The sequence below is a fragment of the Sceloporus occidentalis genome, unplaced genomic scaffold, assembly GCF_023333645.1.
Source record: "Sceloporus occidentalis isolate IW3139 unplaced genomic scaffold, rSceOcc1.0.p SCAF_1, whole genome shotgun sequence".
Classification (NCBI taxonomy): Eukaryota; Metazoa; Chordata; class Lepidosauria; order Squamata; family Phrynosomatidae; genus Sceloporus; species Sceloporus occidentalis.
The window spans coordinates 75,018,924-75,037,487 of NW_028316981.1; the positions used below are offsets into that span (position 1 = coordinate 75,018,924).

General features: G+C 38.8%; 1 protein-coding gene across 2 annotated transcripts in view; it reads left to right on the top strand.

Moving 5' to 3' along the window:
- Window positions 1–17,168, top strand: part of ZMYND10 (zinc finger MYND-type containing 10) — a 31,195-nt gene extending 14,027 nt beyond the window's left edge. For both annotated transcript variants that reach the window (XM_089525432.1, XM_089525441.1), the window contains exons 8-12: window positions 2,639–2,811; window positions 5,360–5,485; window positions 11,501–11,622; window positions 13,809–13,934; window positions 15,396–17,168. In XM_089525432.1, coding sequence (XP_089381558.1) covers window positions 2,639–2,811; window positions 5,360–5,485; window positions 11,501–11,622; window positions 13,809–13,934; window positions 15,396–15,507 — 659 coding nt within the window. In that variant the 3' untranslated portion in view covers window positions 15,508–17,168. The remainder of the gene's footprint in view (window positions 1–2,638; window positions 2,812–5,359; window positions 5,486–11,500; window positions 11,623–13,808; window positions 13,935–15,395) is intronic.
- The last annotated feature ends 1,396 nt before the right edge of the window (window positions 17,169–18,564 follow it).

Below are 18,564 nucleotides of genomic sequence, written 5' to 3' on the forward strand. Positions count from 1 at the left end.
TAAAAATCTGTGTTGTAGCTTTTCTTCCCCTCCCCCGCCAATGAATTACGGCTCATCTTTAGCAGCTAAAGTTTGCATGATTTATGACTTAGAATCATCGTGTTGGAAGAGATCACAAGGGCCACCCAGTCCAACCCCCTGCCATGCAAGACCACAACTGAGATACTGCCGAAAGCTGTCCACCCAACCTCTGTTTAAAAATTTCCAAAGATGGAGAGTCCCCCACCCACCAAGGGAATCTGTTCCACTGTTAAACAGCTCTTACAGTTCCGAATGTTCCTAATGTTTAGGTGGAATCTCTTTTCTTGTAATTTGAATCCATTGGTTTATGTTCTAGTCTCTGGAACAGCAGAAAACAAACTTGCTCTATCATCTACATGACATACCTTCAGATATTTAAAGACAGCTATCATGTTACTTCTCAATATCTAATAAATCTAATCTCTCAAAAAAGGGAATTCTACATTAAGCAGACTCTCTCTTGTGTCCTCACCAAATATGCTTGTGAGGGCGGTGGGATCGAGAGAAAATCTTCCCTTGATGAAGACTTTGGCTGGCTAATAAGGTGAGATGGGTTTTACAGATTATCTAGATCCAAGCCACAGAAGACTTCATAGAGCATAACCAGCACTTTGAGGTGTCCCCAAAAACAGATCAGTATTCCAGAAAGACAACAAAATTTTTCAGTTCTCCCAGTTATATTCTCAGTTGTCCCTGACTATAGCTCTGTTTCCAACAGATAAGATTATGTGAATGACAAAGATGGGCATGCCAGAGAGAAAGAGAGACTCCAAGCATACCTTTACCAAATCCTTTTTTGTTTCAGTTTCTTTTGCCCCTTCTAACATATATTGTCCTCCTCTTTGTTCTTCTGTGTATCTTTTCAGTATGCACACACAAAGATAAGTACAAAAATGTGATACAAATGCTACAGTCCACTTAACAAGCTGTGGTGCCTACTCACAGGTTTCACACACACACACACACACATACACATACACACACACACACACACACACACACACATATATATATATATATATTTGTATTAATAGACACCTCATTCTGTCTTTTTAAATAGTAGATTGTCACTGTGTGTATTCAGCACATTAAAAAAGCAAATGATGACACATTGGGGCACCACTGTAAGAGGACAAAGTGTATAAGTACAAGAAATATGAGAGGACAAGTAGAAATTAATTTAAACTTGGGACCTGAACAGACAGGACAAAATAAAGCTGCTTCAGATCATTTTGGAGATATGCTGTTTAAATGATGCATGTGTTGTAAGAGGCCGGAAGCCACGTCAAAGCTACGTTCCAGTCCTAAGGACTTAAGCACAGCTTTGGCACAGCTTCTGGCCTCTTAAGATGTATGGGTCATTTAAACAGCATACCTCCAAAGTGACCAGAAGCAGCTTTATTTTGGCTTGTCTGTTCAGGCCCTTGCTCATTTAAAATGTGTGTTATGTTAAACAAGGAATTATCTGGCATTAATTTACCTTTTCTGTCAATATTCACATATAGGATGAAAGTCTCCACTATGTTGCCTTTGGTATGGGACAGACCGCCCAAAAGGGCTGGTGGCTTAATTTCCTCTGTAGGGAAGCCACAGCTGCCAAACTGCGTGGCTTCCCTCTGGAGGAAAAAGAACCCGGAAAAAAATTGTTCTTTTTGCACCGCAGGGCCAACATAACAAGTGCGCCACTGGTGCACACACTACGTAACTGATGTGTGGATGCAACTGAGCGCTTTTGTAGCAATGTCAGCGCCCATGTACACGGGACACTGGCATTTTATGGCATCATGCCGTGGTAGAGTTAGGGACCGTGTGGTTGCCGCGTGGTCCCTAACGCTAAATTTGGTGCCTGCAAGGCACCTTTGCACAGTCTGTACTGCACCCAAGTGTCCCTTGCTAAAGGTGCACTCCTATATTTGGACATGTTGTTCCAACCTGAAGGGGGAGCTTGAAGCTCCATAGCTTCTTGAACTCATCTTAAAGCAGCAATTGAGCAGAATTACTTTGATGATAATTCAGGCCTCCAGAATTGATGCTAGAGACTAAAGTGTCCATTTATTCTTTGTGTGTAAAGAGCTGATTTACAGCGTGGTTTCAAATGAATTGTACGAAAAACATTTGAAATGGAAAAACATGTTAGAAAATGTTGAATCAACCAGCTTGTAAAATGTCAGCTTTAGTTCTGCAGAGGAGAATCCCTAGAAGGAGGCTTTTTTCACCCTGATAGCTACAGAATCACAAAACATTATTTGATTCTTTTAAAGTCTCCAACAGATTTTGAAAAGAATCAGAAAATAGAGTGGATATAAGCAACTATGCAGTTATACAGTATTGGTAATTTTATTTCTCCTGGAGATGATAGCATTTATATTCTATGTAGATTACAGTTTAATGGCAATAGCAATAGCAAGTACATTTCTATACTGCTTATCAGTGCACTTAAGCACTCCCTAAGCGGTTTACAAAGTGTAAGCTAATTGCCCCCAACAATCTGGGTAATAAGCACACTTTTTTCACATTGATGTAAAGACTTATATGATTTGTATTTATCACATTTAAACACTTTCTAGTAATAAAAGCACTTATTTATATATATTATAGTTGCCCTTTCCCCTCGCAGGGAAGCTGAAAAAGTTTGAGAATGGTGCATGGTATGAGGTGCCCTATGAAGACCATGTGAAGATGACTAAGTTGGATGGGCAGGTGTGGATTGCTCTATATAACCTGCTTCTTAGTTCAGAATGCCAGCGGAAGTACAATTACAATAACTTCAACAAAAATCAACTACTGAAGGTACAGCATTGCACAGTATATAGGCTGTATATATGTTTGATTTAGAATACTTTTCTAGCTTTGAATAGTTAGCTTTAACCACTGGTAGGAGTAATGGACCCTCATCAAATAGGCCACCACAGCTAGAATAATATAGGACCTCACACCTTAATTTGGTAAACTGATGAATACATTTTTAATGTATTTGTCAGTGAGGGCATTTTTCTCTATCCAACTGGTAAAAGCACTCTATTCTGGGAGTGAGGTATTTTTGTTCTGAAAAACATTGTACATCAGACATAGAAGATGATCTTTTCTTCTAGCAATGTGCAATGGTATTTGTTTAATACAGTTTATTTATTTACTGTCTCATGTAATGAGGGTTTGGTTACAGAGGCTATATTGAAATATAATTGAATCATCAATGTATTTGTATTTGTTAGTTTCCTCATTCAATTTTTAGGTACATATACATTACATATTACATTGATTTTAATAATAATACAATTAAATTCAAAATAAACATTAAAAATCCTCAAACCAGCAAACCAGGAAAAAATAAAAACAAATCCAAAACTTCCAAATCATTACATGTAGAACAAGAGCCAAAACCACTTTGAAGAGGTAAAAACTAATTAACTACTACTAGGAAACGAAGATTAATATGCAAACATTAATTGTTACAAGTACTGAAACAGTCTTGAAAGGCTATTTCTGAAAATAGTCCATTGATGCTCAAAAACATGTGCAAACTTTTTTAAAGCTGAAGCCTGGCACAGAAAGACCATCGATGTAGCAGCTATGAAGAAGCGATTGAAAACTAGATTAATCAACTGCTTTTTTAAAATCAGTTGATCACACTACAGAGGTTAGCTATGAAAATTTACTTAGAAGTAGATTCTATTAAATTCACTGGGGCTTACTCAGAGTATGTATAAAATTGACCTAAACGTAGTTATGGGGTCTTTCCTTGCATTCCTCATAACATTCAACAAACACATTTTGGCTGCAACAAAATACCCTTGTAAAATGCAGTATTCTCAGGAAGGGAGAAATAAGTTTACAGTAGAGAAATACTGATTCTGTTTTTCATTCAAAAATCAGATATTTATTATCATATGTATAATTATTAACTGTTTAAAATAAATAATCTATTTAATGTACAAATATAAAACTGACAAAACAATAATAAGTAAGAAAGCAATCCTAGTCCCCAGATTCATGAGCACACCGTCTTCACTGGTATGTATGTATTTGTCTTCAGGTTGCCTGTCAGCTTAAGGCAACCACGTGAATTTCATAGGATTTTCTTAGCTAAGGAATACTCAGAAGTGGTTTGTCATTGCCTTTTTCTGAAATATAGACTGTAGCACCTGGTATTCCCTGACTCTCTCTTCCAAGTACTAACCTGCGTAGCTTCCAGGATCAGACAGGATCTGGTGCCTTCAGGGTATTTAGGCCCTATCTACTGGTTATTTCTACAAACCAGGGTTTCTGGATATAGGTTGAGGTCAGCCTTAGATCCACTGGATCCTAACTAAGCACTTTCATTCCTTGAAGAGATTACAGGATTGCTCCTCAGCTTTGTCATCAGGGACTTGTGTAGTTGAATTTTGAAAAGGAAGACTTACTGGAACAAAGAGGAGAGAACAACTGTTCACCCTCTTATTCTGACCAGAGCAAGCTAGCAAGGCTTTGGAAGAAGCAAATCATCAGCACTCTGTTAGGACTTCTGTGTATTACAGTCAAAACCAGGTTATATTTGTGAATAGAAAAAGAATATTTACAAGCTTTATAGAGCACTCCCAAATGATGGTCTCTTCAGAATTCAAAACATAGTAAACTTGTATTTCTTTTTATCATTGTTTTCACTGTTTTGTTAAGTAGTGGAGTCTGGCCTAAACAATTTGTAGTTAGATCTAAAAGGAAAAACAAAGTTGTGTATTTTCATGTAGACTCTTATCAAATCAAATCAAATTTATTACGGCACACAGCCAGCATAAAACAATAAAAAGTATTCCAAGAGCTCAAAGGTATATGTTCGTGTATACATAGCATAAATAACATATGGATACAACGTTCAACCTCTGAGAATATCTAGAGTGTAGATTATATATGTTTACTGCAAGAAGAACCTCTAGAATTCTAAAGAATGGATTTAACATGCATTTTAACCATTAACATATTGATCTCTTGAGAGATCATTACAAGGACCTGTAATTTTAATAACCCTTTGAGTTAGAAATTTAAAAGATTTATGCGAATTCTTATACATTTACATAAGTAGCCAAGTTATACTGTATTTATATGATACAGGTTTAAATAGTAACAAAATATCTAATAAGCTATTTATAACAGTTTATTCATAAAATGACAGTAACAGTTACTGTATTTGTTTTTTAAAAAATTATGACAGGTAATGGCAGCTGCAAAGAACCTAGCTACTGTAAAGGTTACATATTCACTACAATCTGCAAGAAAATAGTCAACATAAAATTTCTCCTGTGTAGACTCTTCTAAATAATTTGGAATCCTAAATGTTTTGTCTCTCTACAATTTCTGGATTTAGCTCCGTGCCTTCCTGTCTGATGTCCTCCTCGACCAATTCCCTAATCTTTTGGAGTTGCAAAGATTCCTGAGTCATCTCGCTGTGACAGATCCTGCTCCACCAAAGAAAGACCTCATTTTAGAACAGGTATATCTATTACCACATGTTTCTTTCAAAACATCCTGATACCTGTTCCTCCATTTTCCTTCATTCTTTTAGTTGCACAGAGTCCCATTCTTGTAATTCTAATGTAAAGGTGAATAAAAGAATGTAATCATTTTGCTTAGGTAGAAGGTTGCTTGCCAAGCAAACTGTAGATTTGCCTTAAGATTACCATAAGTCAGAAAGAATTCTAAGGCACAAAACAGACTGTGATAATCAGGAAGTATTTGTATTAAAACAAAATTGATCTCGAATTTAAGCATAATAGCTCTGTCACAAAGTTATGTTGGAATATTTATGAACAAATATAAACTGCTATTTTCCATCATGGAACTCAAATCAAGGGAGCATAACAAATGTTCCTAAGTGTTCTTCTCTCTGGGCAGTGACAAAATCCAATATCTTAGTTTAGCAAGGTTGTTGCTCCTCAAATCATACAGTGAAATGGTTATTAGGTCATGTAAGTTCCATGCTTATAAGTTCTAGTCAGCTTGGGATATGCACTTTCAGTATTCAAGTCAGAAGGAAGTAGCTGGGATCACTGGAGATTTCTATAATCCCTATCTCAGAATTTCATTCAACAGAGGGGGGTGAAGGCTCAGTCTTGGACTATCATCTGTATTTAGTGTACTACATGATGCTGGAATTCTTGCAAGGAATACTGAACTAGGCAGAGATTAACCTGATCCAACAGGTCACTCACTTTTTACATCCTTAAGAAAGAGAGGGTAGAGTAGGGTTATTTAAGGTTAGTTATGCCTTAGCAGTTTGCATATCCTCAGTATGCTCAGTCACTTTTAAATTTTTAATTACATCAGGTATGCCTGCTGAGATAATAATAAGAAAAACAAACCCCAAAAGTCGACCATCCAAGATTAAAGACAGTCCACTCTGTCACACAAGATCAGATTGTACGTAACTAGCACAACCACCCATTCCCTTTTTAATACTAACAATCATATTTGCAGCAGCTTTGCTTTTTGGAAGCCTCCACTCCCCAGCTGCAGATTTTTTGCCTCATGTTGCAGCAAATCAGCTAGAATGAAAATCAAGTTTCAAGCCTGAGGTACCAGCCAATATTGTTGTAAATAGTATGGCAATCTTTATTCTGAAAGAGAATGAGCAGAAACTCCTCAAAATATTTTTAATGGCATTCCTGTATAAGTAGTTGCTGACTGACTTATGAAACAACTGCAGATCCATATGGAGTCAAAAGCAAAAGAAGGCATATTTAGAAAAACCTACTGTTGGATAATTTGGAGTTAGGGCTTCTTTTAACATAATTTGAAAGTCATTGGCTATCAAATGCAGCTATAGACGTATTCTTAACTTAGGCGGGTTACACACCGCCAAAAAGTACATGCTTGGCACGTACTAGGGTTAGGAAGGGGTGTCCTTTCTGGACGCCCCAACCCTAGTACGTGCCGAGTACGTACAAAATGGCGGCGCCCATTCTACATGGGTACCGCCATTTTGACATAGCAGACACTTAGTGTCTGCACGTCGCGGCGTGGAAATGATGCCGCAAGTGCTCCATTGGCATGTTGCAGCATCATAACCACGCCACAAAAAGAACTCGCTTTTTGCGGGTTCTTTTTGCAGCACCGGGGAACCACGCGGTTTGTAAAGCACCACAATCAAAATGACAGCATTTGAGCACACAGACATTTAAAAGAAGGAGCTTTATAGTCAGCAGGTAGCAGTATTGTTCAGTGAAGGCAAACTTGTAGGAAACTGACCTGAAGGAAAGCCATAGAAAAGGAATTTTCAATAACTGTGGCAGACACTGGTAAGGATACTGACCTCATGGAAGCAATTACACAAATGGGTTGTGTGTACCCAAATTGCTGAATCTGACATGTTGCTATCTGGATTCTTAATGTTGAATGGCTCTAATCTGCCATTCTCCTGTTAGTTTATCTGGGTACTTACTGTACCATTAACTGAGAGTCAGCAATCTGGGAGGGTTGTGGGTGGGGGGGATTGGAGCTATACTATACACACCCTGGTAAGGGAAACTTCCCAGCAGCCCATGAACTCACCCACTGTCTCTGTGCCAAGCAATTATGAAAAGGCCATTTTCCATCACTCGCTGTCTACAGAGCAGCCCTTCACACTCAGTCTCTGTATCGCTATTTTTATTTGGTAGGGGCATTAGCCTTTTCTTTTTTTTTTTGAAAGAGCAGCCCTTCCTCTAGAGCCTAAACTTCATCACAACTGCTCTTTGCCAGAATTTTTTTTCTCATATTTAGAAACCCACGCCTTGGTGTCTCTTTTCAGAGAACTGACAAATTATAGAAACTTCTGTTTTAAGTAAAAATTTAGCCATATGAAGGGTGTTTGAAACTTACCCAATCCATATCCATTTTAGATTTCTCATCATCCACCTTAAACTTACATTATTCGAAACTTGCTTCTAAATTCTTAATTTAACATAGTACTCAGATGTATTTTGTTAAATCTTCTGGATATTACAAACTATGTTTTAAACACATCATATGTGGAACATACAACAAGATCTGTGGAGAGCTTCTCTTTGGTGTGCCAGCCATACTGCAGTCTATACCCCTGCCTCACTGTTTTTCCCTTCTCAACAGATACTCCACATTCTGTCACTACTTACTATGCTTAGATCTCATTTGACCATTTTTGAGTGGGTTTTCCCCTTAAGCATTATTTTGTGTTCTTCTGCAAACCTTGTTTCTTCACACCTTTAGATACTTTCCACTTGAGTGTGAATGGTGCTGTTTTGGCTACAGAAGAACTGGAAATCAGAAAATGAGTTCACCACAAAAGACAATATATATAGCTGAATCTAATGTGTTTGTGGACAACAGAATAAAATCATGAGAAATATAAATGGTAATAAATCGTTCACATAGTAAGTTTGTCTATCACTCGCTAATACATTTTGGGGCAGAACAGATGGGCAGGAAGGAGTGGCTAGAAGCTGCTCTCAGCCTGATTGCCCCGAGGCCGTGGCAAAGACACGCTGCAGCCCTGAGGGTACCTCTTCCTTTAATCCCTAAAAGGAGTGGAAAAGATCTACTGCTTTTGGGGCTGGATTTGGGCCACCATAGGTGGCCCCGGGGCAGGTTCCAGGCACTGCGGGGGCATGCATCATGTAAACAACATGCCCCTGGAGCAGCTGAAAGCCACCCCTGTCTGCCTGTCTGTTTTGGGCCTTTGTGAATCTTGCTAGCTTCAAGAAACTTCAGTTGATTCAGAAAAAGAATGTAGCATCAGTTAACACAATTCAGTTGGGGGCGGGAGAGGACCATGGCAGTCAATACTACTTATTTCATGAACAGATTTGTTGATAAGCATAATCTGCCTCCACCAGCACCACCATCTGTTGAATCCTCTCACAATAGAAACGTTGTAGGTTTAGCTTCAAAATTTTCCTTCTGTTAATTATTGCCCCTGAGCTGTTTGATGAAGTCTCACCTTAACTGGGAAGACATGCAGTTGAGAGTTGTTTTATGTCGTCAGCACTCCTGACGTTCACAAGGATCACAAGGACTTCACTAGTCCGCATGTTGTGGAATATTACCCAAAGGAAACACATTTGGCTAAACAGCAAATACTTTATGTTCTACACATATTTGGGCTGCTGAAAATTACATTTTTGTGTGGAGTCGAAGGCTTGCATGGCCGACATCCATAGTTTTTTGTTGGGCTATGTGGCCATGTTCTAGAAGAGATTCTTCCTGATGTTTCGCCAGCATCTGTGGCTTGCATCTTCAGAGAATGCTTGCCTAGAAAGGAATTGGGTGTGTGGGTGTGGGTGTGTTCACACACACACACACACACACACACACACACACACACACACACACACTGTGTGAACCTGGGAAAGCAGGAGTGATTTGCATGTGGATTGTTCTGTTGCTAATGGCAGGCCTCAGGGTGGGAGGCTATGCAAAAGAGGATTAGTGTCTTCTTGATTAGTGCTCATTGTCTGCTGGGAAACCCCTGATCCTGGGAGATTTCTCATTTGCATTTGTTGAGTCTTCATCTTGCTATTTTTCAGGACTGGTAGCCAAACCTTGTTTACTTTAAGGGTTTCCTCTTTCCTGATGAAATTGTCCCGGTGTTTGTGGATTTCAGTGGTTTCCCTATGCATCCTGACATGGTTGTTGTTGGCATGGTCCAGAATTTCAGTGTTTTCAAACAGCATTTTATGTCCAGAATGGTTTATAACATGTTCTGCTACTGCTGATTTTTTTGGCTGACCCAGTCTGCAGTGTCTCTCATGTTCCTTAATTCTTGTTTGCAGACTGCGTTTGGTGGTCCCTATGTAGACTTGTCCACAGCTGCATGGTATGCGATAAACTCCTGCAGCTATGAAAGTTTGCAAAACATCAGGAAGAAACTTCTAGAACATGGCCACATAGCCCGAAAACCCCACAAAAAACTATTACATTTTTGTGTTTTTATAATGTTATATCTCCTCTATAATTGTTTTATTATGTTTTCCTCTATGGTTCTATGAACTTAGTTTTGTTCTACATTTTTAGTTGCACTGGAAACATGGGTTGAACTACAAGAATAATTGAAAATCATTGTTGCTGTCAGCGTCTGCCATAGCCTGAGGGGTTAATGGGTCTAGCGTAGATGGCATGGTACAATTAGGAAGTATTGTACAAACTTCAAGAGAGTCACACTAGATATACACATGTTCATTAAGTAGGTCTTGGCTATTTTTCTGTAAACCAGGTTGGAAGTAATATTTTTATATCAAAATAAAATAAAATAAAGCATGTGGTGCAGGGTGCCTGTCTCAGTGCCTGTCCTTACTTCATTGCCCTTGGAGCTTTAGGCCATTTCTCCCACCACCTCTAGTGCTGCTGCTGTTATTTGCTGTCAAGTCAACTTTGATGAGAAATCTACAAGATCATTTTGGATTGTCTCAGAGTTTTCATGGTAAAAGATATTCAGAAGTGGTTCCTCCTTCTGCACTGTTCTAATAAGACTAAAGTGCTACTGCCAGTCTCTGAGAGATCCTCCATCAGTGTCACCTCCCACAACTGCTGCTATCCAGTAGTTGTTTGGCTCATTAGTGTAGCTTCTCAGCAAAAGCCAGTCTGATGTGGGAGACTCTACCAACAGCACAGCCTCTCACTTCACTGGAGCATGCAGTCCCATCACCACAGAAAATCAATACCAAAGTAGATACCTGCAATACTAGAAATGGTATGTGTATGGTTGGGGGGGAATGCCTTGCTAAAACCAAGTGTGGAGAGGTAAGGTGGGTAGGTTTCACTCCTTCACATGTTCATTTTGCCTTAAAAATTAGATCTTCTACACCCACATTTAAGTTAAATTAACATAGGTGTTTCTGCCCTCAGTGCTTTTTCTGGGCAGCTTGTCCCTTGTTACAAATCTTGCATTACATTTTGTAACATGCCATGGAGAAGTCTGCATGCTAGGTGTAACCCAAGAGTACTGTGGATTTCTCATGGTAACACAATATAGGAGATAATTTTATAAGTTTCCAAAGAAGAGGGGGAGAGGCACAGGCAGTTCAGCAATTAAAAGAAAGCATGTTGCTTAACAGTGAATTACTCACTCAATAATCGTCTAGAACAAAGTTAAGGAACCTGTGCCCACTCCTAGATATTGTTGAACTTGAAACTCCTGCCTAGCATGGTCATTGATGGTCGTAGCTGTAGTCAAGAAACATCTTGGAGGACATGGGTTTTCCATTCCTGGTTTAGAAGTAAGAAACTATGACATCTTAAATAATTATACTGAAATTTATTTTCCTTGGTTCCTGTCCAGTGTTATATAAAGCTGCTCAGTGTTCCTCCAAAAACAAAGATATCCTAGCCTTTTCCTTTTATCACACACAACATCCTGGTTTTTTTTCTTTGATGTGAATTGATGCTTATCACTTCCATAGGTGCTTGTGCTTTGATGAGTCTCAGGAATTATTACTGCTTATTTGATCCTTGGATTCTGATAGATGCACCTTTCATTCTTTTCCTGTCATTACAGGTTCCTGTAATCTGGGAACAAGTTATCAAAGAGAATTCAGGAAAGTGGCAAGCAATTGCCAAGCACCAGGTAAAGAATATGTTTAGTCCTTCAGAGGAAGAGCTGAAGAGCCAGGCTCGCAGGTAAAAAGTTCTCTATGCTCATCTCCCTATTATATCTTTATGCTCCTTAGCTGAATGTGGTACTTTTTCCTATCTCAGTACATTTTAAATTTCAAATCCATGAGTGCAGCTGTTTTTATAGTTCATTTCATTTTGGTTTTTGGCAGTGCTTTCTGTGCGCAGTGATTGTGGCCACTGGGTGTTTCCCTTTTGTCTCCCCCCCCCCCCCACCATATTTGTATAGCAATATAATCGGAAATTTTTAAAAAAAGAATCTTTCTTGCACTAGAGCACCTGAGTTTTATTTTTAGAAGCCTCCAGTATTCCTGACTACCAAAACCATTTCCCCTTTCACCCTTCGTCTCTTTTTTGTGCAGTTAGTCTAGCAGCATGATAGTGCCAGAGCACCTGAACATTTCTTGTACTAGAGCACTTGAATTTGAATTTTAAAGACCCAAACCTTCAGTTTCTAAATAGGAAGTTTGAAAAGAAAGAAGGAGTATAGGCCAAAACAGGAGAGGGTGAAAAGGAAGAGACTGGGAAGAGTAGAACAGAAAGGATGAGCACCATACCACTACCTACTATTGTTTTCAACTGTATTTTTGAGTGATGTATTGTTTTATTGTATGCAATCTAGATGTTACTACTGTTTTATGGTTGTAATCCCGCCTCGATCCATTGGGAGAGGCAGGAAATATAAATAAAATTCATTATTATTATTATTATTATTATTATTATTATTACCTTGCCAAAAAACCAATTCTACATTCTGCAAGCATTCAAGAAATGTTTGGAAGTGAATGCAAACACAGTTACAAAAAAAACCATGAAAAAAACACAAAATTGCTCATAATCTTATGCAACAAAAACCAAATTTGGGTGAACTCTTCATGAAGCCCAGTTGATGCAGAGAACCACTATGAAGCTTTCAGATTGAAAAATAAAAAATTACCTTTCCCAGTTCAATTAATTTAGGAGCCTACCATTGAAATTGGACTTCCTTGGTCAAATTTAAAAATTGTGGGTCTCTTTATACATGGGAAATCAACTTTCATATAAGAAAGTTATTCAGAAATAACCTTTGGAGAATTCTGTTTGAAATATGTCAGAATTTATGTCTCTTGTAGGTCTTGAACTTTTAAAATGCTGAGCAGGAGTTTGACCAGTGTATTACTAATAGAAAGAATTGGCAAAAAACATCCAAACTCCTAAAATCCTCAACTTCAGTGGACTGTATTAAATTATCACAGTCTTTCTTCATAGGTTCTTGCATTTACCCAGCACTAGCCAGTTCTGATTACTGTTTTCTAGAAACAAATTATAGTTACCTTTTTATTGTGTTCAGTATAATATTCACAGTGGATAGCAATGTCCAAAGCCAGTGTGCACCTTTAGAATAAGGAAGTGGTCCCCAAAGCACTGTCCATCAAAATGTTGCATTTCATTCTCTTACTTTTAGAAGAACATCTTCTAATCTCAAATTTGCCACTGTTTCTAAGTGTGCATGTGTGTGTGCCTTCAAGTTGCCTGCCAACTTATGGCAACCCAATGAATTTCACATGGTTATCTTAGGCAAGAAATACTCTGAGGTGGTTTGCCAGTTCTTTCCTCTGAAACATCCCTTCAGCACCTAGTATTCATTAGTGGTGTGGCACCCAAGTACTAACCAGGGCTGACCCTGCTTAGCTTCCAATATCAGACAGGATCTGGTGCCATACTGGGCATACTGAGCCAGTGTGGTTTTCTGGTTTTGGGTGTTGGACTAGGACACTGGGAAACCAGGGTTTGAATTCTCACTCAGCCATGGAAATCTCAGAGGAAGGCAAAGACAAGCTCCCTCTGAACAAATTCTGGCTAGAAAATCTCTTGGTAGGTTCACCTTAGGATTGGAATAAGTCAGAAAGTACTTGGAAAGGGCACAACAATGATTCTGGGCATAAGAAACTCTTTGGAAATATATTTTTTCAAAGATGTATATGCAGTCTTCAGCCATATTAGCTATATGACACTGTTTTAACCCAAGAGATGCCCCCTTACTGCAATAAAGTCATCTTAAGGCACCTATCAGCTTCCCCAAAGAGTATTCAATGTGTTATCAGTCTGCATTATAGACCCTCCATCCTGGAGCAGACCAGCAAAAGCTAAAAATCAGCTGGAATTGTATGCTTTTGTGAATCTTTTGTGGACTGCTTTCTATCTCCATTCAGGTGGGCCAAGACATACAACCTGGATGTAATAGAAGCCCTGATCCCAGACAAACCCAAGTGTGGAATGTGTGGCTCTGAGGCTGCAAAGCGCTGCTCCCGTTGCCGAAATGAATGGTACTGCAAACGGTAAGCACACCTGACAATAGTGTGGTGATCTTTTAATAGCAGTTTCAGAAATACTAGCAAACATCATTGACTAGAAACTAGCATTATAAATAGAATCATAGAGTTGGAAGAGAGTCCAACCCTATACCATGCAGGAATACACAATCAAAGCATCCTCCACACATGATCATGCAGCCTCTGTCTGAAAACACCAAAGTAGGAGACTCCACCACACTCTGAGACAGCAAATTCCACTGTCGAACAGCTGTTACTATCAAGAAGTTCTTCCTAATGTTGAGATGTAATCTCTTTTCCTGTAGTTTGGATTCATTGCTCTGAATCCTATTTTCTAGAGTGGTAGAAAACAAATTTGCTTCTGTTGGTGCATCCTAGAATTGCATTGACTTTTTTAGGTGCTGCATCACACTGTTTACTCATGTTAAACTTGTAGTTGTCCAGGAAAGCAGCCAACAGCCAATAGAAGCAGGACAAACAAAGATAATGGCAAAGCCCCATACTATATCTGCATTTTATCTTTTTCTGCCAAACTGTGGTACCTTACATTTCTCCTTGTTGAAATTCATTTTGTTAGTTTTGGGCCAGCTTTCTAATCTATACCATTGGGTATTTCATTAGCGTTCATTTAATTCAGAAATCTGTTCTGAAATTTATTTTGTACAAACCTCTAACCAGCATTACTGATGTCCAAAGAATGAGGTGCAAAACATTGACCTGAAACAGATTAATAGGCCTCAGAAGGACCACAGGAGATGACTCATGACATGCATATGTAATAAAGAGATGCCAAATTTAAATGAAAGTATTTTAGGTCTTTGGTTGTAGAGACACTTAACTGCTTTGACAGCTTCTCCATCAAATTATTATTTAACCAGTACCAAAGCAGTATTTAATCAAACCCTTCCAGGTGTTGCTGAACTGTAAACCTTTCTTCCTCACTGAGTATGCTGGCTAGAGCGACTAGGGCATCAACAATATATGAATGCCTACTGTTCCTACTCCTGCTATAAACTGGAAAATCTATGGTTAGTCTTGTCAACAGCAATGAAAGAGTATCTAGAACAAAGGTTGCAAATGTGGCCCTCCAGATGTTGCTTGACTCCAACTCTCATTGGCCCTTAGCACTGTCAGTTATTAAGGATGAAGGGATTTATAGTTAACATCTTGAAAGGCCACTCATTCCCCATCTCTGGCTTAGAGCAAGTTTTCTTCAGCTGCCCAAAGTGGCCATATCACTCAGTGCAGACTGTTAACCTTCATTGAAGGATGCCCCATCGATTTCTAGCCCTGTTTTCTTCAAAGGAACAAGGGAATCACTTCACTTGTATATGAAATATCATTAAAATTCCCCGCACTCTCCTGTTCATCTTCATTCAATGTAAAGCGAAAGTATTTTTTTTTAAATGTATGTTCCATTGCGAACCTGATGGTGGTGGTAGTTATCTTTATCTTTCCCCTTTGCAGAGAGTGTCAGGTACTGCACTGGCAAAAACACAAGAATGCTTGCAATTTGATGGCTGATACCCTGAAGAAAATAGAGGAAGATGTACAAGTACAAGCAACTCCCGAAAAGTAATTCCAGTAGTCAGAAGAATTTTGTCCTTCTTTGAAAAATAGGCAAAAATTAATAATGTCTTTTAGAAGATAACTTCCAATTAACAACACACAGAGAAAACCTCTCAGTTCTGTTTTAACATACCTCAGCACAACACAGTCTACAAAGGAAGAACAAGATTCTGAGACGCTAGGAGAAAGTCCACTTGAAAAGACTATGCTCACAGATATGTCCCTAGGAACACAAAGTTTGACTTCTTTCCCTTCGGCCAATAAGATTTCAATACACTGGTACCCCGGGATACGAACGCGCCGCGATACGAAAATCCCGGGATACGAAAAAAAAAAAATTAATTAATTATTTCCGGGTTACGAAGGTTTCCCCGGCTTGCGAAAAAAAGCCGGCGCTGTTTTAAATGGAGCCGCGGCGGAGCCGCGGCTTTTCCCCATTAGCGCCTATGGGGATTCGGCTAACGAAAGTCCCCCGGGTTACGAAAATGGCGCCGGAACGAATTAATTTCGTAACCCGGGGGACGAGTGTATATCATAGCTGCTTCTGCCTCCTTGATTGTGAGGCAGTTAATAGATGCTGGCCTTCTATGCTGGTGTCTGACAACTATAGATCTGGTTTTGTTTTAGATATACCAGTACTCATGATCAGTACTGACTTCCCCAGGGACTTAGAGGAGTTGATTTTTAAGTATGTTACTTGTGGAGGTTGTTCTATGCTTTCAAAAAGAGATTGTTTTGTGTGGCATAGAAACTAACTTCAATCTCTGAAATAGTAAATTACAGTATGAAGGATGCTTTTCCTCTTAGAAAATATGCATTACAGCAACTATTCTATCTGCTTTGAGAACAAAAAACATGTTGAATGTTTTAGAGTCTTTATGAGTATTGCCATTAAACTCACCCACATAATTTTGTATGTTGTTAGATACTATCAAGATCAGACTACACTGCAATGTTGTAGTGAAGAATAGGAAAGATTCTGTTCAAATTCAACCCACTTCTCAGTACTGTGGGATGTGCAGCCACAGTGATATGCCCAAGGCTTTTCTGTATTTTAAATAATTCCTGTAAGATCTGAAAATTTTAAGTGTAGTTTTGAAATTACAGTATGTATCCTGAGTATTGAGACATTAGTCCAAACATGTGGCATGCCGCTGTGTAACTGTGGCTGCGAAGTCCTTATTTACTGTTTCTCAAATAAGAGAGTGTTTAACCTTTATCTTGGTCAAAAGTGTCATCCACCCATGCAGCATTTTTCTTTATTCTGTTTCAAATGTCTTGTAAGAGTTAAAAAAAACTTGTGTGCACCACAGAATTTGAGCTTAAATTTGTTATAGTTAATAGAATTTTTGTTGAATTCACTTCTTAAAATCTTACTAATTGAAAAAAAATTTGCTAGATCAAAATAGTGTTCATGTCTCTTACACGGTTAGGATGAGAAGAGTAGAAAGGCCTGACAAGCCACATTTTTTACTCCCCTTCAGAACCACTGACTGCTAAGCTGAAGGAGGAGAACGGGAAAGGATGTGGTTAATTAAAGAATTTCAGCTTGCCGAGTGGTATGGTTTCAGTGCTAAGCATGTAACACATGACATTTTCACTGCTGCTTAGCAAATTGACTCTATTTTATCTTTATTTTTTTGTTGAAAATTAAACGTATAATGAACACTATGTGGATTTGTAATGTATAATCCTTTGTGTAAGTGACGCCTTTAAGCAAGAAGTCCTCCAGGAGTGATTGGAATTCTGTTGGAAAATCCCAAGGAAATGTTTGGCATGATTCTTGACTTGCACACTTCCAAGATCTGAGCAGACAAAACATTCTTCAGTTTCTTAATTGTACTTGCCAAAGAATCTTACTAATGCTCAACACTTCTGCCCTTTTTGAGGGAATCACTTTTGTTAAGATTGATCAGGATCAAACAGAATATGATGGGTCTTCCATGTTCATATTTAAAGTGGGAATGAGGAATCTAATCTTTATTAATTAACTGTATTCCTGCACTGCACAATAGCTGAAGCTATCATTTACAAAGTACATGTAAGATAATGTTTTTAAAATGTTATAAAACATAATGTAAGGTGTAAAATTAGTTTTCAAACAGTTCAGAACTGCTGCAGAAAAATCAGTTGAAGATGCAAGGATTTGAAAACTATTGGTCTAAAAATCTGGGGAAACTACAAAAGTCTTCACTGGATGGTCAAAAGATCACAACATAAAATTCAAGCAAACTACCCCTGTGGAGAACGTTTCACAATAGGGATGGGGTCTTGAAAGCCTCTGCCCCACTTTGCAGGGGAAGTACAGAAAAAAGCCTCATAAAATAACCTATATACAGGTGGAGATATTACCTCAGATAAACTTTTCCCCAAGTGATTTAAGCTTTGAAATTTGACTCAGTCCCATAAATGCACAGTAGATCAGTACAGATGGGAAAGAACTGGCATGAGTTGACATCATATTGATACAGTACAGTCCCAGTTAAAACTAGGTGACCTATTTTGAACTACCTGGGATTTCTGGATCATTTTAAAAAATAGCCCCATATACAACCCATCACACAAATCCAATAGCTGGGTTACCAGAGTACTTGCACTAACATAATACAAGGTGTTCTTAACCACAGAGGTGCCTTGTGCCTCCACTAACCGCTGGATCCAACAGCACTGCCACTGACTAGATATGTTCAAGCAGGAGTACACAACTGTTGGGGAGGGGCCACACATGCCCACTAAGGGACCATAGAGGACTGCACTCCCTCCTGGGGAGGAGAGGTTTTGCCCCCCCCCTAATATCCCCTAGAGGGTGTGGGCAATTATTTCACCACATTTTGGGTTATCTCTCAGCCATGTTAGCCACAAAAGAAGCAATTTTTCAACTTTCAGTTCCCTTCTAGTTGAAAAAAACAAACACCTTTCCTTTTCCCAAAACAGTTCAAGTGGGTCTAAAAGGCATTAAAATTTCCTCCCATGCCCTCTAGGGTGCATAGGGAACATTTTTTTCAAATGTTTTGGAGACCTGGGGTCCATAAAACAGCCTTGGGAGGTCTTCTCGTAGCTTGTGAAT